General features: G+C 41.8%; 2 protein-coding genes across 6 annotated transcripts in view; both read left to right on the forward strand.

Annotated features, from left to right (window-relative positions):
* GPCPD1 (glycerophosphocholine phosphodiesterase 1) overlaps positions 1–13826 on the forward strand; it is a 42835-nt gene extending 29009 nt beyond the window's left edge. For 3 of the 4 annotated variants that reach the window (XM_036379711.2, XM_036379712.2, XM_054514184.1), the window contains exons 13-20: positions 758–835; positions 1659–1698; positions 2448–2509; positions 3389–3454; positions 4295–4431; positions 5212–5347; positions 5664–5824; positions 12189–13826. In XM_036379711.2, the coding sequence (XP_036235604.1) occupies positions 758–835; positions 1659–1698; positions 2448–2509; positions 3389–3454; positions 4295–4431; positions 5212–5347; positions 5664–5824; positions 12189–12393 (885 nt within the window). In that variant the 3' untranslated portion in view covers positions 12394–13826. Of the gene's footprint in view, positions 1–757; positions 836–1658; positions 1699–2447; positions 2510–3388; positions 3455–4294; positions 4432–5211; positions 5348–5663; positions 5825–8575; positions 8680–12188 lie in introns of all 4 variants that reach the window. The other variant, XM_036379713.2, reaches the window with a different exon arrangement.
* A 1257-nt stretch (positions 13827–15083) lies between these two features.
* On the forward strand, positions 15084–23735 carry MAL (mal, T cell differentiation protein). Of its 2 annotated transcripts, XM_036381356.2 has the most exons (4): positions 15084–19022; positions 22221–22391; positions 22530–22658; positions 22887–23735. In XM_036381356.2, the coding sequence occupies exons 1-4, from the start codon at positions 18936–18938 to the stop codon at positions 22959–22961; spliced, it is 462 nt and encodes a 153-aa protein (XP_036237249.1). In that variant the 5' UTR covers positions 15084–18935; the 3' UTR covers positions 22962–23735. The 2 variants fall into 2 exon arrangements, with proteins under 2 accessions (XP_036237249.1, XP_036237248.1); XM_036381355.2 differs by lacking the exon at positions 15084–19022 and having other exon boundaries at positions 19102–22391.

Genomic DNA, 23735 nt, shown 5'->3' on the forward strand with positions numbered 1-23735 from the left:
ATACTGAGGCCTGAATGTTTGCATTCTGTCCTGTTCTGCTTATCTTCTCTCCTAGTTCTGGCAGTAAATCCAAAGAGACGGCAGAGCACACTGCTCTGTCTTCTTGGCACTGGGTCTTGTTTTTCAAACTCCCACACTCACTGCAGTATTGCACTTTATAAGAAGCTTGGTTTAGAACAGTGTGGAAATGGAACTTTGCCTGAGGGGAGTGAATATTCAGTGTATCTTCACTCACTATTGTCTTGCTCAGTAAAAATTTCTTAGTGAAGAGGGGAAGTGAGAAATGGACAGAATTTTTTTGACACCAGATCTTTATTTTGAGGGTGGTCTGTGTGTATGAATTTTACCCCAGGACATTTATATATTTTTTTTTGTTTCTGAGACATTGGATAAACAGCTGTAAAGTGAACTGCCTTGGAATATTTTTTACTGCATTTCTTTACTTGTAAACATCTTTCCTGAATACATTAACCAATCAAGTTTTTAGAGAATAATTATGCTAATGTTTTGGGAGGAAAGAACTTTAAAGCCTCTAACTTGCATGAAAGACTCAACACTGAGTTTCTTTCAAATTGTTTTATGCTTTTAAGTGCCTGTGTTGTCTTGTGAAAACTGATCATCTTATTCATAAGATACCACTTGTATCTTTATCAAAAAAATAGGAACATTAATTGCCTTTATGGCTACTTTATGAAGGGTGTGTGGCTTTTTTGTTGCTTTCAGTGATGCTTAATTATGTTGTTGGTTCTCTTCAAAGAAACTGGACACAGAGCCTTTGGAACTGTTTGAGATTGCAGTCAAAGAACTCACATTTGATCAGCTGCAGTTATTAAAGGTATTGTTTCCTTGGCTACTACAATATGCTGTGTGTAGAATTTTATGAAGCTTGGAGGTTTTGGGAGTAACTACAGATAGTTCTGGGGAGTACAGTTTTAAAAATTGGACGAACAGAACAATTAGGTAATTCCAAGAAAAATTCATTTGCACTGTTTTTACAGGATGGATAAATGTCATTACTTTTATCCTCTAGAAATGTGGTATCTGATTTTCAAATGATAAAAGGGCTGTGTGGGACTGTGTTGAACTGCTCTACCTTCCAAACAGAAGGGCTCTGTCTAGATAAAAAGGGATGAGTGGGCTACTGAAGACCCTGCTGAGATACCTGCCCTCAGTCAAGGAAACCATCTGGCTGACCCAAGAACCATATGATTCTTTTTTCTTAAAATTACTTGGTCTGCTCCTTTTTGTGAAGAGAAAATTTGAATGGAACAAGGGAGTTGGCTGTGTCTGGCCTGATTCTAGCTCAGTATGTGTGACTGTAATATCAAACAGGTCAGCTGGATTGGAAAACAGAGGAGAGATTAATGTTCAGAGTTCTTCACATCTTGATGTTGAATTATAGTTTGTATGGGTTTACCCTTAACACAATTCCTGAATTTTCAGTGAGCATGTTTTCAGTTTGGTTTTGAGCTTTTCTTGAAATTGTTAAAACCAAGTTTAAAAGAAAATTGTGATGTGTACAATTTGTCTTTTATTCTTTTACAAATTATGTCTATAATAGACTTTTAAATTGTAAAATTATTTACAAGCAAAATTAGTTACATTTTACATGTAGGAAGATGTGGGTAGAGTGTTAATGTTGCTCTTATGCTCTTCAGCTGGCTCACGTGACGGCCCTGAAAGTAAAAGATCACAATGGTATGTACTAGTTTGGAAGAGTGTTGGGATTGATTTATTGCCATGTAATTATATAAATTCTGTGGTTGCAGCTGCTTGTTGTAATCACGTTTGTCCTGAACATTTCTAAATGCTTAAGTAGTTAATTTTGTGCATGCTGTAGAGTTCTTTGCTGGGAAGGAAATATCTGAACACTTGGGGGGCAGGGACAGGGCAGAAGGCAAATATATAGATAAATATATATTTCTGAGTAATCATAACAAAATTGCCACTGGTGTTTCCATCTTATGCTTCTCCAGCTGTACCTTCAGCTCTTCAGACTTGCTGACAAGAACTTTGGTAACTGCTGTAGGATGTCTTATCAGTGCTGTAAATTTTTTGCCTTAATTGTCCCTTTTGTAGGGACAGCAAATTATCTCACACATCCTGCCTGTATAAGAAAAGATAAAATTTTAAAAAATTAAACAAATAAGCCTTGAAAGCCAAGGCTTATTGTGGATATAATTCACTGGGTGAAGTGGTGAGAGATGAGAGAAGCCATTCTGAGATATATATATTATGGCAAGGTTTTAAATTCCAAACCAGGAATTGCCAACATCATCATGGGAGTATGTCATTGTTAGGGGAAAAGGTGTAGGTAATCAAAAGGGAGACATGGTTTCATTGTTCATTCCTAAAGGCCTTATGATTTTGAGCCAGTCTTTTCCTGCTGGCATTACTGGGATTATGCTTCTGTTTGTTTTAATTCAATATTTTATCTTTCTTTACAGCATCTTTTAACGAGGAAGAGAACTCTGCTTTTGAGATGCAGCCGTTTCCTTCTCTGCAAAGAGTAAGTGGTGAATATGGAGCAAGATGATTGGGGAACATGAAAACCTGTGTTATACTTTCAGCTTTGCACACATAGCAAGGGGGAAATTGATTTTTGGGTTTAGGCCTCTGCTGTCAATGCTGGAACTGAGAACAGGAGTTTTATTGTTGGACACTGGAGGGTTTTCAGTGCTCACAAGTAACAGTCTGTGTGTATTTCAAGCTTCTGAATTCATGAGCCCAAGCTGTGTAGCTCAGAGTGCACTCAGTTTTACAGCTGGTTAACATGTGAGCATTGCCTGTTAATGCATTGGCAGTTTCTAATTTTGAGAGAAACCACGCCTGGCCTTTGGCAGTTCCTCACAGTGTCTTGGCCATCTCTCAGAGCCAGACAGTGAGAAATGTTGAGTGAATTTCCAGTGTGTTTCCATTTAGGACTGGTTTGTGTTAACTCCACCTTTTGAAATCACCTTGCAAATAATTCTTTACAGGAATTTCACGTGAAAGAACTTTTGTTATCATGGTAACGGCAAGCTCCTGGATTTCATACTTAAGATGCATTTTGCATTCAGAAGAACTTTCTGTAGAAAGAAAAAATATTTTTTCTTTATGAGTACAAATGGGGCATTTCTTACATGTGTTAAGATGAATTGACTCACATTTGTACCTTGTCAAAATCTTGTCCTTAAGATTGTATCCACTTCTATATATTCATTAAGTTTAAACTGGAGTAGAAAAGGGTTTATATGTATTGTATAAAATGTTAAAAACCTAGGGTTTTGAATTTTACTGTTAGACACCATTAGCATTAAAATCCAATGTATTCTCCCAACAATTACCTTCCCAGTGCTTTGTTGTCCTCCTTTGCTGTTGGGTCTCTTCATAGTAAAAATTTTTTCAGGTCCTGGAGTCTGTTCCTAACGATGTTGGGTTTGACATAGAAATAAAATGGATCTCCCAACAAAGAGTAAGTAAACATACATGTGATTTACTTTGATTGTTTGACATTCTTATGGCTAAAGCTTGTAATTTGATGTGACAATTTATGAGCTGCAAAGGCATAATTTTTGTGTGGGTTTGTGCCTTTTAAAAAAAAATACTGCATTATTTTTAAACTGGGGGTATAGTAGCACCACTCCCACAAATGAACAGTCTTATTCTTAAAATGATAAAATTCATAGGATTGAGTTCAGACTGCTTTTGGTAGGAGATTCTTTTTAAAGTCAGCAGATCACAACAGGGCAGACAGGCAAGTGCCAAGAAATTCAACCTCTCCTGGCCCTGTGCAGGAGCAGCTACAACATGGTGCAGTAATTCAAGCAGCTGCTTCCTTCTAGTCAGCAGGGCTGCAGACTCAGCTGGATTGTGCAGCACTCAGTCCAGAGGGAAATGGTTGTAAAGGCTGGGATTGGAAGCCTGGAGTAGGGGAAGGAAGCTGAGGACAGTGGTAGGTGGAAGTCAGTATGCTAGAAATAACAGCAGAGAGTAGCTGCTATAATTACTGGTCTTCAGGGAATTTCTTTGTATTTTTGTAGCTGTAATAGGCTTCCAAGGAATGCATTTCTTGGATGGGGAGACAGGGAATTTTTCAGTGAATTTTACTGCTCTGAGAATTCAGCTGCACCTCTCAGGCTGTCAGTCCTGGAGAGCTGGAACCAGCACTGAGCAGACTGAGGGATTGATTCTGCATTCAAACTGGCCAGCTGAGTTCTCATTTTGCTCAGGTTGACTGAGAGACCATTGCTGGTTGAAATAATTTTAGCAAGCATTAATTTAAGTGACTCAAACTTGTGCTTTCTTTTTCCAGGATGGCCAATGGGATGGCAACTTGTCAACTTACTTTGATATGAACCTTTTTCTAGATATTATTCTGAAAACTGTTTTAATGAATGCTGGACGAAGAAGAATTGTGTTTTCTTCTTTTCACGCAGATATATGTACAATGTAAGTTTAGAAGAGAGAAATAATGTACTTTGGTTTTGAAATTTATTTTTATTTGGGAAAATTTACTTTTTTTTTAAAATGCACACCAGGAAATAAGTAACAGGTGTTTTCCTTAGACATAAAATTTGGGTGCCAAAATAGTTGGGAACTGAAATGAGACCACTTTGCTATCTGGAATGAGCCTGAAAAATAAAAATAGGTGAACAAAGTCACAGTGGGTATTTTTGTCAAGTGCATTTCTGGATGCTTCACTCTTTCTTTGCTCAACAAAAAAGGTCAGGGTTTCTTCTGGTATCCCAAAGTCTTTTCCAGTCATACTTGAGGGGCGTGCAAGTCTAACTTGGGAACAAATAATCTTGTTACAGTTTTCAGCTTGAAAAATGCACTAGTAAGGTTAGGAGCTGTGTATTAACCATGTTTAGAAATTCCTGTCGTGGATCTTCATGATCATCATGAATCTGTGCATTTAAGATGATAATTACAGAATTAAATGGTCTTTGGGGATTATATATAAACATATTGAGAATATAAGGCTGAGTTCAACTTCAAGTCTAGCTTCCCTTAACATGTGTGTTAATCTCCAGTAGTGGCAAAAGGACTCATTTGAGCAGTTTGTCAGCACAGTTTGATGCTAAACTGTGGGACCATCTCCTTGCACCAGCTAGGAACTAGAAGAATGTGCAGGAAAGAAAGGAATTCCCCTTGAAACAGTGAGATCAAATCTTTGTTCTTTCACTTTTATTTTTTTCATGTGCTGCTTGTGAACTTTTTTCCTGACAGGATCCGACATAAGCAAAACAAGTATCCTGTGTTATTTCTCACCCAAGGGGAATCTAAACTCTATCCAGAGCTCATGGATCTTAGATCTCGCACAACTCCAATTGCCATTAACTTTGCACAGTTTGAAAACTTGCTGGTAAGCTGACAAGTTAAAATCAAACTGAATTATTACTGCTTGTTTTAAATCTATGGCTTTTGGCACTAATGCTTTAAATTATGGCTAACCTTACAAAAGAAATACACTAATATTGGGCAACTGCCAAAAAAATGTCCATTGTTTGAAATGTTTTTTAATACAGTGTTTTAAAAATAGCACTCTAATTAATCTCTCTAATGTAAAATATGTTCTATTATTATGGATGAAACAGTAAGGAGCTGCCAGTGTTAAAAGATTAAAAAAGCTGATGTGTTTCAAAAACATGGATTTTTAATTGAAGTCTTTTGTATTTCAGGGAATTAGTGTGCATTCTGAAGACCTGCTGAGGAATCCAGCATTTATTACACGGGCCATATCCAAAGACCTGGTTATTTTTTCATGGGGTGATGATACAAATGACCCGGATAACAGGAAGAAGCTGAGAGAATATGGTGTTCATGGGTTAATATATGACAGGTACTTAGTTGTGGCTTTTTAAAAGAATGATCATAATCACCACCATCATCAAGCTTAGAAACTATTGTAAATTGATTCTGGTGAAATTTCATGTTGCTTCTTGGTTGACTGGGTGCAGAAAGTACAAGGACCCCATAAACCTGGATCAAGAATAAATCTAACACCAGTCCCCACTCTTTCAGCTGTGTCTATGAAGCAAAATAACTTTCGTTTCTCCTGAGATCAACATAAATGTAATTAGATCCTTTAAAGAACAAGTGTATGGCATACATGTTTAAGGTGCTATTAATATTCATGATAGTAATTTTTAGGTTATATAAATGTGTCACAGCAAGGAAAATGTCATTTAATTGTTTGACTGGAAGTTTCAGTGTTCTACACTGAGCTGTGGAAATAGTTAATACAACATTCTCTTGTGTTTCAAAGCTGTGAATTCACATTTTTCCTATTAAAATTAGCTTGGAGTGACTCCAGGGCAAACTGCCAAATTAGTAATTTAAGAAAGTTGCTCTTAGATCAAAAAATTCACATAGAAACATCAGAATACTGTGTTAAATATTTTAACAAAAGCATTGTTGTGTTATTTTGTTGCTTACAGCAACCCAAAGTTTTAGGTCTTTTGTCTTTGAAGATAAGAAATTCATCATTATGAGGTGAAGTTTAATTTGAAAAACTGTATTAAACTAGATTTTCCGATAGAAAGGAATTGGGAAAGCATTAGGTGTAACTGAAGTTTCAAATTACAGAAGGCTTTCAAACCTTCTGCTTTAGCAAGAGTATTGCTTTGTATATTGTTTTACCTACAAAAAAAAAAACCCCACAAACCAACAACAACAACAAAAAAAACCCAACCAAAGGAAGAGGAATCAATAATTGTCAAAGGCTCTGTTTTATGAAGTGAAAACTGAGAGTCAATTTAATCACTCTAGGGGCAGGAAATCAAATATGTTTGCTCCTAGGGTTCTAGGCTCTCAGTGTAAAAATAAAATAGTTAACTCTTTTCAATCAGTTGTTGACTGCTGAGAGTCTTTTCAAGGTCCATTGCTTCTCAGGTTTGCCAGAGGTGCCGCTTCTTGTGCTGTACATAAAGTCTCCCATTCATTGGCAGTAAAAAAAGGAATAACTAGGTTTTTACACTGGGGATCAGCTTCAGACTGAGGACATGGACACATAAGTCCTCTTTCCTGCTACAGCAGTGCTGTGTGTTGCACCTCTGCTGCAGCTCAGGATTGGGGCCCCTTTAGTCAATGAGAAATACTTCTGGACTAGAATGCAGGTGAAAGAATCCTCTAACTACTTAGTGTACAATCATAGAGTAATGAAGTTTTATTCTGTGGTATGCATAAGTTAAAGTATTATATTATTGGTGGGGTGTTTTAATCAAACTCCACTGCATAAAGTGTTTGTGAAATGTCTCTTCATCTCATGTCTACTAATCCAGTCTTCCAGAGTTGTTAATTACTCCCTGTGCAATAATATTCACTACTGTGGTAAAACAGTAAAGCAGGGGCCAGCCTAACTTCTGACTTCATGTTGCTTTTATTGCTTTAGATACTCCATGCTACTTAAATGTTGTGGCATTTACGTTGAGGTTGCAAGTCAGCTACTCGTCACTTTATGTGTCCTATTGTACTGTTTGGTGTGTTTTAAGTTGTAGTAGGACAGTAGAACACCTTTTATCCCACTTTCTGATAACCAGCCAATTCTTTGGAAGGCTGAATTCCCTTGTGGATTTAACTGAACAAAACTTTCTTAACCTTCCTTCACTGTTTAGATGATCTGGATTCTTAGTAGTGTTCATCTCTCCTCTCGCTGCCTGGCTCCTCTATCACTTCCACTTCAACATCTTCCCATTTTTTGGAGAGGACCCCCAAAATTAGCATTAACTCCAAAGCTGTTATTGCAGGCTTGTTAAGTGTAATTTCTAAATGTAATTTCCCTTTTTTTTCTGTAGGCCAAAACAAACAATGGGATGTCCCTTTGCAATTCTTAATTACTTTTCAAGTTTTACTAATTGTGTGAGTAAAATTAAATTCACTCTTAATGCAGGTTAGGGATATGACAGTTTCTGAAAGTTGCATCAGATGTCTCAAGGGGGACATTTTGAAATGCAGGTGGTACCTGGAATGTAGGGATGTAAAACCTGGCAGCAAATGTTTCCACTCACAGCTGGAGCTGCTGGGTAAAGAGCCAGTCTTTCAGATCACTTGAGACTTGAAGTTGATATTTAGAGTGTAAATAGGTATGGTGTCAGCATCCATATCCTGTGCTGTTTGGAGTTTAGAAATAAATAAATGTAAAACTAAATTTAAAAAGCAGAACTCGAGAGAGAGATGTACATGACTGTTCCAAGGTGTAAGTAATAAGTAGGGACTGCAGTAATCTGTTTTAGTGTAAAGCCAGTTCATGCTGCTGTTGTGTCTTCAAATTCCAGAATATTTCCAGGGCTGAATTAAGATGGTGCTTCTTCCATGGTTTCTGTATTTTTGTTCTCTGGATTTATGGCCAAGTCCAAATGTCTATTAAATATGGTATTTTGTGTTGCTGTTTACTAAGCCTTTACTTACACCATGTTAAGTGCTAATTATCTGAATAATCTAGGAAGTGAATAGAGGAATTGTAGTGAATTTTAGGTTGCTTGTATGTGGCCCTGAGTTACTGTGTGCAGTAGTTATTTCTGAGATTATGAACTGTGTGCATAGAGATTATTTCTGTAAGCTATTTTTTTCCAAACTTTAATCATCCATGTAGAATTGACCAAAACACTGTAGCCAGTTGTGAAGATGGCAGAAAAACTGTGTCCTGAATACCAAAAGTTGATGATACCAAGCTCTGGGAAAAAAAAAAAAATGCAGGTAGGGGGTCTGGCTTTGCTTTGCATGGAGAAAAACTGCAAGACTAAATCTGGGAAGCTTACAAATGCCAAAAATATTAAAAGGCTGATCTCACTGGGGCAGAGGAAAGAACACAAATGCACTCCCTCCCCCCATCCAGGCCTTTCTCCACTTGGGCTGCAAATTATTACATACACCCGAAGTTATTAATCCAAGCAGATGTTCTGGGATGCTGGGATGATATTCTCCTATTTTCCTACATTGAACTACCATTCATCTCAGTGTTTAACCAAATTATTTGAATTAAAAGGGCAGCCTCTACAGAAAGGTGCCATGTCTGCCTTCAGGCTTTTATTTGGGCTCTTAAACAAGAAGGTACTTTATGTGCATGACTAGGTATCTTCTATCTGCACAGAAATCCCATCCTTAATATGCTTTATTAGTCTGATGTTTCAACTTTAATTAAAGAAGAAATTTCAACCTATTGTGAAATTACTCTGGCTTGGTTAAAATGCTGATTTTTAAAGCAGGATTTCTGAGGTGATTGATCTGGTGTTTTTCTCCTGGATAGGCTTTGGAAACAGTCCAGAAAATATTTCTCTATTTGAATATACTTGACTCAGTAAGAACAATGCAGCCTTGTGGTTTTACACCTGCTGGCTGTATATTGAATACCAATGTGGAGAGGGAGTGGGTGCTAGCTTACACTTGCATCATCTTTTCTCATTCACTTTACATGATCTGAATTTTGTTTGTTGAATAATACACAGAACTGCATAAAAATATGAAATCACTATTTCCCAAACATGGATGGTGAGAGCTTTTCCATGAGAGCTTTGTCCAAACACTGCAGTTCCTTTGGCTGCATGTTGCATTTGCAGGCAAAAGCTGTGCTTGACTGGTATTAGTAACTTCCCAACATTTACACAAATTTAGCTGGCAATCAAATCAAAAGCACTTTAAACACTTCTCAAAAGCACAAGACTGCTGAAATCTGGGCTGCCCTGTTTGCCTGAAACTGCATGTTACCTAAATAACAGCATGGATATGTGGAAGAAGTGTAGTATGAGTTTATTTATAATCTAGTCAGTAATTGAATTAATATGTTATGACAGTTGTTAAGACAGTTTAAATCTTCCCCATTTTGTGAATCGCAAAGTAAACTCAAAGTTTTTCCTCGAGATCTAAAGAAAAGTGAAAATGTTTAATCAAAAGCATCAGAGAATCTTTTGAGCATGAAAACAGTATTTCAGTGCTGCTGCCTCTTGTCTTGTATGTGTTTTCAGAGGTTGCAAAACACCTTTCAGGAGCCAAGCACATCAGTTTTACACTCACTGCAGAGCCCTGCAATGTCCTGCCAGCCTTTTGTAGAAGGTGCTTACTCAAAAAAGTAATGGTTAAAGGACTTCTCAGTCTTCTGCAGGGCTTGCTTATTAACAGGAGGTTGGATGGAGAAACTTTAGTGCATAGTTGCTTACAAATTATTGTCCTGTTGAAGAAAGGAGGATAGGGAGATGAGAGTTTATTCCTTATCTTTACAGTGATGTTGGAAATAATTAGAGAAGTACTGAAGCTCTGTTGCTGCAAACTGGTGGTGTACTTTTGTGGACACAAAAAGTAGGGTCAAGAAATTTGGAAGTGTTGCTTTGAGTTGTCCTCTCTGCCTTTGGTTTAAAAGAAACCATTGGAGTGGACTGGCTCTAGTGGGCAGCTTGAAAGGAGCTTGGAGGGTTGAGTTCATCCAGAATCTCAATTGAAAAGAATTTAGAATGGAGCAGGAAATAGAGAGTTTATACATGTTGTAGTAAAGAACTAGTAATAAAATACTTGCTAGAAGCTGCTTGGAAACATGCTTAGCCATGTTCTAGGAACAAGGGCCTAGAAAAGAACCATTCTTTTGCTGTTCTAGGGTCTAACTGATGGGAAAGACTTGAGATTCTTAGTTCCTAACATATGTTTATATAGAATACTATCTATATCAAATACCTCAAGTTTCAGTGTTCTGTGTAGAATTTGCCGGGAAATTCATAAGGTGTCAGCTGACTCAACTGAAGAAAGCACAGGAAGGAAGGAAGGTAGAGCTGTTATTTTGCAGAAAGTTTCCATTGGGCAGATTTGGGTCATATCTTAGGCCTGTATTGGATTACAAGTAAGTTAAATTCTATGCCTTCTGTTTGAATTTCATCAATCTGGACAGCATCTATCCTCACTTCTAGGAGTTTCTTCACAGAAATTGTCCTTGACCTTACTGTGATCCATATCAGTATTTCCTGTGGAAGTGTTTCCTCACCTGAATCCCATTATTGTACCCATCTTTGAGCTGCATGTTGGTTTTGGTGTCTTGGAGTTGCCAGCAGTTCACAAGTTGTGTTGTCAGGGTGAAAGGGCACCTTGCACTCTCTCACTTGAGCACTACATTGTTTTGTTAGTGCCATTGGTTCCTTTTGGGCATAACTTGAAAATGTGTGAGAGACAAAGAGTGATGAAATAAAAACAAACTACTTTCTTGAAGGAATCATAGTGAAGTATGATCATTCTTAAAGACTTAGGCAGAAGCCATGGTAATTTCTTGCAGAAAGTTTTCATTTGAAGGAGAAAAACTTGAAGACCTGCAATACCTGGAACTGTGTATGTGCAACAACTAAAAGTGAGAGCAGATGGGTTCCAGGATTAAAATTTTGAATATAAACATGCTGATATTGAAAATGAATGTTGGGAAATCAAGGTATATCCTCATTACAATAGGTGTTGTACCAATGTTAGGTTACAGGAGCACCAATGCTCCTTTTTCTTTGTAATGAATTACACCAGAATGGTGTTTGAGTTGTGCTCAGTGCTTGCTGAAAATTTGTTTTGATTTTTTGATTTTACTGTCACTCAAAATGTGGTTTGGATTTCGACGATCTGGTATGATGCTGACATTTCAAATCTGCAGCTTTGTTTACATGTGTGAAAACAAGAAAGTGAGAAGAGGATAGACTGTTTAAAGTAGTGCAGATAGTTAATCTGAATTAGGTGTGCAGAGAGGTCAGATTTTCTATTTTTCACTCTTCACATAATATTGTGGTAATGGTGGTAATTTAAAAAAGAAAAAATTCTGAACTGGGGGAGATGGAATTCTTCTTGAAACAGTAAGTATACACTCAATGCAGTATTATGTGCAAACAGTATATTACAGTCTGTTCAAATAATCTCTAAAATTTCTTATGCTTTGAACTTTGAAGCCTGGAACACTGCTCTTGTTTCACTGCTTTGTGCCACCTGTAAAATCACATTTGTCAGGAGATTAAGTGAGTATATGCCAGTAGGTTTTTAGTATATCCAATGAAACTAAGTAGTCTGTGTAAAGGGAATACCATTTTATATTGTGAGATAAGCAGCAAAACTCAGGGTACTAAGCCCAAGTAAACTGACTTTGGCACCTAGTTTTGCTCTGTTAAGGAAAAAAACCCAGGTGCTTCATCTGGTGTACATTTCTGTGGACGGCTAGTTTATTCTGATCAGTGTTTTTTCTTTTCTCATTTATTCAGGATATACGACTCAAATCCTGTACAACCAAATATATTCCAAGTGGAGCAGCTGGAACGTCTCAAGAGAGAGCTGCCAGAGTTGAAAAGCTGTGTGTCCCCCTCAGTTAGCCACTTCAAATCCATAACTCCATGTAAATGCCATCATTGTTGCATGGAAGAGAAACCTGTAGATAACTTGAAGAGCTTTCAGATGAAGAAGGACTAATTTTAGGCAGAATGCTGTTTTGTATCTATAGAATTTTCACCATTGGAATAGTTCTGTCTATGCTTTCAGCTTGGTTTGGTTTAATTTTAAGTCTTCAAATAGCAATAACTGTGTTCCTCCTTCCTAACAGTACTTAGTAAAATTTCAAGTAATGTTAAAATATTCAGCCAGTTACAGTTATTGTTCTAAATTACATACACAGTTTTAAGTTTTTCCTCACATCATATCAAATCTTGAAAAAGAAAATTATTATTACATTATTTTGCTTTTAAAAAAACCAAAAATTAAGTAGTCTCAGTAGTTAAAGCTCAGAAACTAAATTGTAGAGAAATTACAATAATCTGATATTGAATATGCTGAAAATTTGTTTTAATTTTGATTTTACTTACAGGCTGACAAGCTGTAGCATTTATCTGACAGCAGGAAATTGAGTGATTTTAAGATACATATAAATAGATCTGGCCTATACATGATCTGAACAAATTGGTACCTCATGTATATGTATTTGCACTGGTAGAAACACCTGTACAAAGCTTCGTGCCATTTTAAAATATTTTATTTTTTAGCAAACTGCAGCTCGTTTTCCCCCACTTGATTGGAATTGAGGCTGCTGCCTTTGTTTCCTCAGCCCCCAGTTGAGTGGTACAGCAATCGGGGGGGAACCACGAGTACAGGTTGTTCATTAATCACACACAGGCCTGCTAAACTTTAAAAATGTTGCTAATAATCATAACAGAATTACAGAAACATCTTCAGTGGTTGAGAATCTTTTTTTGCACAGTAACCTTAATGAACAGAGTGTGTACCCTGCACAAACTCTACAAAATGCATGCTTTATCTATTAAGCATGAATTTTAGGTGTTTGCTGAGGTCCTTGCATCTTTATGGTGCTAGTTATGTGTGAAGGGTGCAAGGACCAACTCAACAACTTAATCTCCTTTTCCTGAGAAACCACAAGCCTGTTATTCACAAACATTTGGAGAAGAGGCTCTACCATACATGGTATGTATGTATACCATACATGGTTTGTCTGTCTTACTTATAATGCAAGCTACTGGCTTTTGTATTTTGCAAGATTTTTGGCTTTTACCATGGAGCAAGAATCACAAATGTACTGGATTCAGATAATCAGTATTCTGTTGGCTGGTATCTATCCTCTGTAATTTATTACAAAGTCATAGTTTAGAGTTCTTAATAGATAAGTATGCATGTCCCTTCTCCTCCTGATGTTGCAGGTCATGCCAACACAACAGCTGTAACTTTCTACTGAAATGTTAATGTATAATAAGAATGGAAAATATTTATTTTTTTTCTCTTGTAAATTGACAATGAAAACAATAGTATGTACTATATTCTTTATATACAGTCATTGCTACATATACAACTGATTGTACAAAGAGTAAAGCCATTGCAAATAAGTGCTTGAGCCTGCACTGCTGAGCAGTTCAAAACAGCTTGTTTTGACTTGTGCATTTTAGTATTTAAAGTTTGTCCTGCACAACAGCACAATAGTATTAGGTATCTGGAAGCCTTCTTTTATTAAAAAAAAAAAACAAAAAACAAACAAAACCACAAAACATCCCTAAACCAAAACTGGAAGTGTGTGAGCTGTTTTTGAGGAGGGGAGGGGGCACTGAACCAGAATCTTGGCATCAGGAACCTGTGGCTGTTACTTCATACATTCCTCATTATGTGATTAATTCTTAAATTTCTTTTCTTAATTTTTTTTCCTCCTTTGTGTACCCTGTGGGATCCTCTTGGCAGGTCTTGAGGGCTTTGCCAACTGTTACTCAGCTCCTAGCGGAGTTTGTGTCACTGCTTGTGAGAGCTGGGCAGCACATCCTCAGAGATGCTGAGACACCTGTTCTGTGCAAAAGGGGTTTAGAAGCTGTGCTGTGTGAAGCACCCTCTCAGACTAATCCCAGTGAGATGCTCAGGCACCCTTAAAATCTTTCCCAGCCTTCAGTGCTCAGGGAATTGCACTTGCCAGTTCTGTTTGAGGGGAGTGGGGGTGGAAATAAATCCACCTCTCAGGTTTCTGTGGTTGAAGTGACCCCTGAGGTATATAGAAAGTCTTTTTTCCCAACCTCAAGATGGAAGAAGGAGTTGAGATTCCTCAGTTCTGCTTTTCAAGGTTGTTTATTTTCTCTTATCTATTACATTCCTTCTCTGACCTGCTGAGATCTGTCCAGCAGGTCAGGTTGCAGCACAGCGCCTGCCCTTTGGGTGATGTTAACTTTTTATACTAAGAACTGTATGTACTTTATTTGCAATAATTTTCCAATACCTGTCACCTATGTTATACTGTCTCTATTCTAAACCAATCAAAAAGTGTCACCATCACAGCAGAAGATGGAGGACAACAAGAAGAAGAAGGACAGGACACACCCAGATTCCTCCATCTTGCTTCTTGAACCCCCATTCTAAAACCCCAAAATTCTACTTTTCCACCCTGTGACAAATTAACTATCATTCTACACAAACTCTTGTGGCTTGTAAATCTTCACACAGAGTTGGTAATTTTTTCCATGGACTAAAATCGAAGGCACAGGTGTTTTTGACTCCGTGCCAAGGTCTCTGAGCCCCTTGCCAGGGTCTCGAGTCCTCCAGGGCAGCCAGAGGAATGTCCTGGGTTCCAACATCCATGCACTGTAATGATTTTACAGGACAGTTTTGAGCAGTATTAGTGTTGGTGTTTTCTTGCTGATTCCTTTTTTTCTGAGTAAGTTGTGTCAGCAGCTTCCTCCAAACCTGAGGAGCTTCAAGAGCTCTGCTGCTGTGCCAGTTCTTGGAGCTGAGCTCAAGCTTGGGCACGCTGAGCAGCTGTCACTCAGCCACTGGCAGTGCAGAGGGGATAGAAGGAACCAAAGAGCAGGAATTTGGGATCTGGCAGGGGAAAGTGCCCCCTCCTGCTCTGGAGTGCTTGTTGGAAACCAGCATGGTCCAGGGCAGAGATGGCTTTGCTCCAGCCAAGGGACTGCTACAGATTTTTAATCCCGAGATGTGGGAGCTGTAGTAGGGGAGACAGAATTTCTCTCTTGATTTTTGGAACATTTCTTTCTGGCCCACCCAAAGACTGGGCTCTGCATCTATAGTATTGGTTGCTGAATGACACTCCCACTTGATGCCTGTACTTGGGTGTGTGCACATATATATTTATATATGTTTGTGTGTATGTAGCTGGATAGTGTGGGAGCTGGTCACGACAGAGCTGGTGTGTTACGATATGCAGTTGGATGCTACCTCCAGAATTTCTCCAAATAATTGGGCCTTCATGTATTTTCAGTCACAGAGATCTTGTACTTTAACTGTAAACCTGCAGCAGTCTTGGTCATAACAGATGCCGGCTGAGGATACACTTGCTGACTCCACATTTGTCTCACACCTCTGGAATTACACCCCACATCCTGGAGTTTGCACTTTCCTTCTCAATTGCATCCATCATATCAATCTCCCAGAGCCCAGCTTTGACCCTTTAAACAGCCAGTGACTGCTTCCATACAGTTCTTGGGGAAAAAAGCCAGCCCTGGCCTTCCCCTTCCTCTTGCAGCCTGTAAACTGCACCACATGCAGGTCTTTGCTCTTCCTGTGTGCCCTCAGATTTTCTTACAGAATCTATGTCCAAAACTGAAAAAACTCCAGTAGCTGCTCCCTCAGAGAAGGTCCTGGAAGAAAGAGCCAGTGCTGGACTGTACCTTTCTTTTGTAACCTCTAAACTGCACTGAGGTGATTCACTTTGCCTTCTTCAGGATCCAAACGTGAAGCCCTCCCCTACTTGCTCCCACTAAAGTTGCCAGGACAAAAAAGATGTTGGCTTCCCACTGTCACCATTCAGAACTCCACCCTGTATCCCTGTGTACTTCTAGACAATTAAATGTCATGTGGTACTGCCTCAGAAACCCAAAGCGCAGATCTGAAGCCAAAAGTGTCTGGACCCTACTGGCAAAATGTGCCTGGACAAAAAGAAATACATTTATTTTGGAAGGCAAGCAGCTCTCCCTGGTGTTCCTGGTGCTGATAAGAGGTTCCCCAGGGGAGGTGAAGGCCAGCACCTGCTTTCTTTCATGGCATTTCCAGTGTGGGAGCAATCCCCTCCCAGGAGCCCTGCACCAAAATTTGAGTGCTGCCTCCAGTGTTGAATGCATCCACCAGGGACTGCTCTAACACAGTTCTCTCCAAGGAGCTACTGCTGCTTTGTACCTCCCTGGGGCAGCACCTCCTGCACCACCAACGATGGGGTGAGGTGCTGTCCTCAGCAGATAAAGGCATTCTCATCCTCTTTCTGGAGCTCACCTGCAGTATTTGGATACCAGCTCCAAAACTGTGTGTGTCCAGGGATCTCTTTCAGAGAAGCTTTCCAGAACAGAAAGTTCAGCGGTTTATACCTCCCTAGGGAACCCTGTAATGTCATCCTTTTCTTTCAGGTGGCCAGCAGCTGACAAGGACAAGGATGAATAAATGACTGCTTTATTTAAATTGACAATGATTAGATGAAAATGTAAAAAGAGAAAAATGCAAAATGGCAAAGCTCCGATCTGATCAGAGTTATTTACTACACAATTAAGCTGCTGATACAGTGCTCTATTTATTGCACCAATAACATAGCCAGTTTAATAACTATCAAATAGAGGGTGATGTTACTCACCCGTGGGCAAGTCTCTCACTCAGCCTCCAGAGCTGTCCCTGAGGGGTGTTCTTACCCAAGGGAAGGATCTTCATGCATCTCAAGGAGATATGCTGGGAAAACTGGGACTGATCTTTTGTAGTATGAAGAGGTTGATTGTCCTGCAACTTTTAGATTGTGTGTTGTCCTCAGCAGAACATGTTTGAGTCAGATGTTACCAGCTCTTTGGTTTCTGCTCAGAACTTCCATCTCTCACTTCCCTACGAGGCTCTTCCACATCCCTGTTGATGCCCACCTCAGTCAGGAGGAGCACCCTCATGAGTGGCCTAATTTAAGACAGTTTGGTCAAGTTGGTCTCAGCATTCTTCACCACTGAACCCAGTGTTCTACTAAACTCTCTGGTTTTTAATCCATCACCAAAAATTTGTAAATAAGACAAAGAAGGAGTTCTTTAGAGCTGTCCCAGTCCTTCCAAATGGAACAGCTCCAGTGCCCCTACCCCTCATACTGCACTTGCTTGTTCCTCACAGCAGTCCTGTGGTCCCAGGAACAGGAGAGCTTTATCTCCATCCCTCACAGAGACAGTGAGACCTCTCTGGAACTGTGTCTGTGTCTCTAGCTCCAATGCCTACATTCCCACTGCTTCCAGCTCTCCCTCTTTGCTGACTGGTTTCTAGGTCTGCCTCATATCCAAGGTTTCATCCATTATATGTAGCTCTGTAGCCTTAGGGCAAATGGAATCTCACAGGAAAAGTGGAAAATCAGGTGGATGCAGCAAAAACAATCTCCCACCTCTGAAGAAGTCATGAGGCTCAGTATGGACTCTGCATTTAATTGAGAAGAGGCCTCCAGAAGAAAAAGAAAGATGGCATTATCTATTTAGATGTTTTTGCTTCAATTGACTGGAAATAATAGAGCTCAAGGTCTGGGGAAGAGGCATCCATCCCACCCCTTCACTGTCCCACCAGCTCTGCCATATAACCCTGCCCCTCACTTAATCTGCTTATTAAAAGCATTTCCCCAATTTTTCCAACGTTGCAGCCTCCTCCACTCATCTGCCTCACTGCTTTCTCCAAGGGACAGGTTTTGCCCTGCCTCCCTTTCTCAAAGTCATTTCTCTGCACTTTTTGGCCTCAGCTTCTGGAGTTCTGTGGTTTTTGCTGTGTGCCCAAGTGTGTTTAAGAGGAGTAAATATCCCCTATGAAGAAGAAGGGGAATGACTTGCTCCCATGGACTACAGACAAAAAGGTAAAATTTAAAAAGTGAAACTGCCTGGGAAGTCTCATCATTTTAGGTCATTTGTGTTACCTTGGTATTTCCAATATCCTTCAGAGATGGTGGAAGTGGTTTGCCCTGCAGTTTGATTGCCCTCATCCCTGGATGTCTGTGGGACATTTCTAGGCCCACTGTTTGTCCCCTGTCACATCCTGGCCTGCCTTGGCCACCAGCCACCCTCGTGTCCTCTGCTGTGACCACCTCAGGTGTGCAGGGCCACGCTGGGTCACTGAGCAAATCCAAGGGGACTCGAGGCTGTGCAGGTGGATGGGCACAGGTGTCCCCTGCTGCCCTCAGCTGTCACCCAGTGCCACTGGGCCCTGCCCAGGAACCTGCCTGGCACGCTCGGATGCAGGGACAGCCGAACTCTGCTGCCAGCACCCCAGGGCTGCCCCTGCATCTCCCGAACACCTCCCATGTGACTCCAGGTCACAGGGTTTGGCCACACCTGTGCCACTCACAGCTGTCTTCATCTGTCAGCAGGAAGAAGGAAGGAAAGGAACCAGGGCAGGAAGGGGAGGAAAGAGGAGGAAACGAGAGCAGGAAGGGCAGGAAAGGAGGGAGAGAGAGAGGGAGAGGTGAGGAGGCTGCATTCAGCATTGAGGAGCAGAGTGGCCGATAAGCACCGTACCTGAGGCTTCCAATGTCTTCCTCAACTTCCACCAGCACTTTGCCCAGCGGCCTGGCCGTCCTGACGACCTTCCCAGATGTGCTCTTCATCCCTGAAATCGTGAGTGCTGCCTTGTCCCTGGGGGAGGGCCGTGTCTGCTGCTTGGGCACTCAGCACAGGTTGTGCTGCAGATGTCCGAGGGGTGACACTTGTCCCCAAACACGTGGCTCAGGACCCGCGCCAGGTCCCTGAGCCACAGGGGGCTGGAGGGCATCTCATCCTCGGAGAAAACCACAGGCTCTGAAGCTCTCCTTTAGTCTGCAGTGGGATTTTTCTGGAGCCTTTGAAAAACGTTTTAATTTCCTGCCTGAAAAAACAGCAGGGGCTGCCGGTGGGTTTAAGTAGGCGCCAAATGGAGCTGGTTAATGAGCGGAGGTGATTTTAGCGGATAGCACAGGCTGCTCGCTTGGAGCAGGGGATTAGGGAGCGGAGAGAATTGTTGGCAGCAGCCGAGGCTGCTCTGCTCCATGGCGGCATTCCTGAACCGCAGGTACAGAGCTGCTGGACCCTGGGCGTGTGGGAGAGCAAAGGGTGAGCAAACACCTTGTAACCTCTTTCCACACTGTAACTTCATTGAGCGGAAGGAGATCATAATCTTAATGGATTTGGCGTACGTGGTTAAGAGCCATTGCTCTGAGCATAGGTTATTGGATACAAAGTCTCAGCCTGAACTTTTCATCCTGTCCTCTGCCCCACGAATGAAACGTGCTCTTCTCACAAGAGCTTGGGAGGCTTTTTTCCAAATTCCCAGCACTTTGGTCCAGCTTTGAAAGCTCTGGCTGAGTATTGTAGGATGGCATTTAGATTATTTTATGCTAAAAAGTTCAGTTTTGCCATCTGGCACCAAATCCTTTCCTGTCACCCAGCCTGCCCCCCACTCCTGGGATTTACAGAGTTTCCTTCATTCCCTTGGTGATAACAATATAGCAAAGAGGATGTAGACCTGATCTCTGCCCAAGAGCAATGCCGAGGTATCCTGCAGCTACAGGAGGGAGGATGTTGAGTGCCTGTGGAGATTTTGGCTGGGCTGACACTTGCCAGCCACCCCTGCCCCTAAGTTATGTTGGTCCTGTTGGCCTCAGAGAGCTCATTCCCCTTGAACTGTTTCTTTGTAATCCCTGTCTCCAGGGGATTTGGCAGGGCAGCTTGCTGAAGTGAGCACCCTTTGGTTTGGGTAAGGTCTGGAAATGTGCATCCTGAAGGCCCAGGAACCACCCAGGAAGGAGGAATGCTGCATGACTGGATTTCTCCATCTCTAGGCAGATTCTGGGCTGTGCAGCTGTGTGACCTCTGCTGTGTACAAAGGAGGTGGCTGCTTTGAATCAGAGGGATAAAGAGTTTCTCATTCCTTAGTGGAATCTCAGGTTGCCTACCTTGGGCTGAGATGGTAACATAACAAAACAAAACAAAATTGGCATTTTAAATGCTAAGATGGTTGTGAAATTTTCAGAAGATCCTACCTGCAGCTCAGATGATTGCCACATTTGCATGGGCTGGTCAAAAGCTACCATTTTTAATCCGAGAGGCTCAGTTTAATTCTTGTAATCTATTTAATTTGAAGAACTTTCTGCACATATGGCTACCCAGACCTATGTGGAAAACCTGAAACAAGCTGAAAGCAGATATGTTTGCTTTGTAAAAGCTATTTAAAGGACAAATTTTTTCCTTAAACTGCTGTCCACATCCTGCTGTGAGTTATTGAAAGCCTCTCAATCCTTCCTTCCTTTTTATGAATCTTCACCATAAAAACCAAAGTCAATAATCAAACCAGGTCAAACAGACATTTCTGAGCGGGTAAGCACAGCCTGCAGGAAGGAGAGATGGTGAGTGGTAGGAAGTGGGCTGTGGTGCTTCTTTCCCCAACCTCGTATCTCACCATAATTTATGCTTGATTTTAATGGAGCATAACGCTTTTCCTCAGGATTTTTAGCTGCAACACACTCATTGTGTCAGCCCATGAGTGATTAAAAGGACTGGATTAGGGTTCAAGGCTCAGCCTTTGGTTGTTACAAGAGGGACCACAAGAGCAGCACTTTGGAAGACCCATTTTCACTCAGGTCTTTGCCACATCTCAACCACATAATTGATGTAATGTGTCAATTTGCACAATGGCACCAACAAACTTTCCTTCTACTGTGGGGTGACACAAATGATGTAATATTTTCTGAGTAACCATAAATCAGAGACTTTCTTTCCACTTGCAAAATGATTGGAAGGAAATGGAAATGGAAATGAGTATGAGCTGGCACTTGGATGCTGGCTGGGATTCACTGGCCATACAAGGATCAGAATGACCTTAGAGTCAGCAAGGCTCTCCTATCTGCCTGAATCCCAGACTGGCTGGTGGTGAGGGATAGGTCCCCATAACAGCACTGATCCACAGAGTGTGGGCTCAGCTGTGGAGCTCCTCATCACAGGATGCTGCACAGACTGAACTCTGCACAGGTCCGAGGAATAACTGGGCTGATTTTGTGGCACAGAAAAGCTACTGAGGGCATTTCAGTGCAAGGCACCACTTGCACTCCAGACATTCCACAACACTGAACATAATGCTCCCATCCTCTTGTGCAGGAATCTGCTGGTGAAGGGATAGAGCCCAGACATAGCTGTCCCTGTGCACCACCCATGGCAAAACCCATGGCAAACTCCCAAGGCTGGCTGAGAAGGTCCCACCCGCTCCCACACCAGCAGCTGGGACCAGGCACAGCTCTCATGTAGCCAATGAAGGATGACCCAAAAAGCTGGAGCACCAATACAAACTTCCTTTCCCAAGAAGGATCTGAGAGCCTCAGGCTCTTTTCCCCTACCCAGGGAGTCAAACCTCTCCTCAGCCTGTTCTCTCCTTACAGTGATATTTGCTGTATAGAGTGATATTTGCATGTGACCCTTGTGAGGGTAGGTGTCTGTGCTGCTTGTGACACTGCTCCTGGCAGGGATCTGACACGCTGGGTGTGAGGCAAACACACCTCTCCTAAATCAGCCTCCCTGTTCATTAAAGCCAGCCCTCAGAAAGGTCTGAGCCAGCCTCCTAAGCACACTGGTGTAGGGAGGGTGTGAGTGGTAGTGGCACCAGTGAGGAATTTTTTGGTCAGGATCAGTGGCAGATACTCCCAGCTAAATGCTCATTTTTGAGTGGAGGCTGGGAAGAACTCATGGGCTGCTGCCATGTGCAGTGCCAGAGACATGAGGGGCTTTTGGCTCTGCTCTGGACAAGTCACTTTATCCCACACTCACCCTGTCCCCCACTTTGACTTGCAGATCTTTGGGGGCCTTGTGTGGATCCTGGTGGCATCCTCGAAGGTCCTAGAACCCATGCTGCAGGGCTGGGTGATGTTTGTCTCCGTGTTCTGCTTCGTCATGTCCGTCTCTCTCCTGTGCCTCTACATCTGTGGGGCTCATGGCGGCGGCGGCAGCTGCTGGGTCACCTTGGTACGTGCCTGTGACAAACCCTAGGGGTGGCTTTGTCACCAGCAGGGTGCTGCTGCTGCTCCCCATACTGCAGCCTGGGGATGGTTGTAGGGGCAGTGTGACTCCCTTGGAGGTGACAGTGTGATCCTTGTTCCTTAGGATGCCATCTGCCACAGCACGGCAGCGCTGTTCTACCTCAGCGCCGCCGTGCTGGAAGCCTACATGACCCATTTGCTTGGCATCTCCGTGTACCTGTCACAGGAGTACAGAGAGAACATTGCTGCTGTGGTGAGTGCCTGGTAGGAGGGCAGGGAATGGCAGCAGGTGGCTCTGGAGTGGCCTCAAGTGCAAATCTGTATTTGCACCAACAGTCTGGGGAGGGGAGAGAGAAACCAGTTGCCGTCTCAGCATGCACGGGTGTCCCCAGACATGTGGCACATCACAAGGAGTGGGCTCAGTGCTGGGGTGGCACCGTGCCCCAGAACACTGACGAGCTGCTGTGTTTTTCCATCCCAGGTCTTTGCATTCGTGGCCACCCTGCTGTATGTGATCCACAAGGTGTTCTCGCTCCTGCGGTGGAAATCGTCCTGAGAGCCTGAACAGCCCCAGGAACAACAGCTGCCCTCTCCAGGCTGGGTTTGGGGTTTGTTTTCTAATGTATAGCCTAGAAACAAGCAGCTTTTTATGTGGGATCTTGGTGATGAAGACAAGGGGCCTGCCAGAGAAAGGAATATCTTGGCACAATCTGTTTCTCTTCAATATCTTCCAGGCTGGGTACAGTTTGATGCAGGGGCCAAAATAAAAAAATAAAAAAAGCCATCCAGCTTTAAAAGAACATAGTATAGTTGGGTTCAAAGGGCTAAAATATCCCTGGACTTCACCTTTATGTGTCCAGAGTTGTTACTGGTATCAGGGGAAAAGTGAACAACAAATACCAAGGAGCACAAGTGTGAAACTGTCATTTTAATTGCTGTGTGCCCATTTAAGTGCGTTTCCCCCCCCTAAAACCGCCATGCAAATTAATATTTTCATGCAGTTTCTGAAAATGCCTTCTCTGACTTGCAATGAACAATGGGAACAATATTTAACTTAGCTCAGGAGCAATGTGGATCACTGCAGCTCCTGAAGGCTGCTGCTGAATTTTGAGGTACAACTGTAAGTCCAGGAATTACCACTGCCCTTGATCCCACCCCTACAAAGCACAACCTGGAAGGGGCTCAGTGGGCTGTAGGAGAATTCTCTGGGTGATCAGGATCAAATCCTTAGTAAGCAGAGGCAATCAACTCCTGCATTTGGTGAATGGCTACTCTCTCACACACTGCCACGGTGTCACTAATAAAGATGGGTTTGCTGTGATTTTGAGAA

This window comes from Molothrus ater, chromosome 3, assembly GCF_012460135.2.
Source record: "Molothrus ater isolate BHLD 08-10-18 breed brown headed cowbird chromosome 3, BPBGC_Mater_1.1, whole genome shotgun sequence".
NCBI classification, from domain to species: domain Eukaryota; kingdom Metazoa; phylum Chordata; class Aves; order Passeriformes; family Icteridae; genus Molothrus; species Molothrus ater.

What these genes read in the sequence shown, in the direction of transcription:
- MAL (XM_036381355.2), top strand. Translation starts at nt 22,128, where the DNA reads ATGTGCAGTGCCAGAGACATGAGGGGCTTTTGGCTCTGCTCTGGACAA. An exon ending in GCAGCTGCTGGGTCACCTTG is followed by an intron (nt 22,392 to 22,529) that starts GTACGTGCCTGT and finishes CTTGTTCCTTAG; the next exon opens with GATGCCATCTGCCACAGCAC. An exon ending in GAGAGAACATTGCTGCTGTG is followed by an intron (nt 22,659 to 22,886) that starts GTGAGTGCCTGG and finishes TTTCCATCCCAG; the next exon opens with GTCTTTGCATTCGTGGCCAC.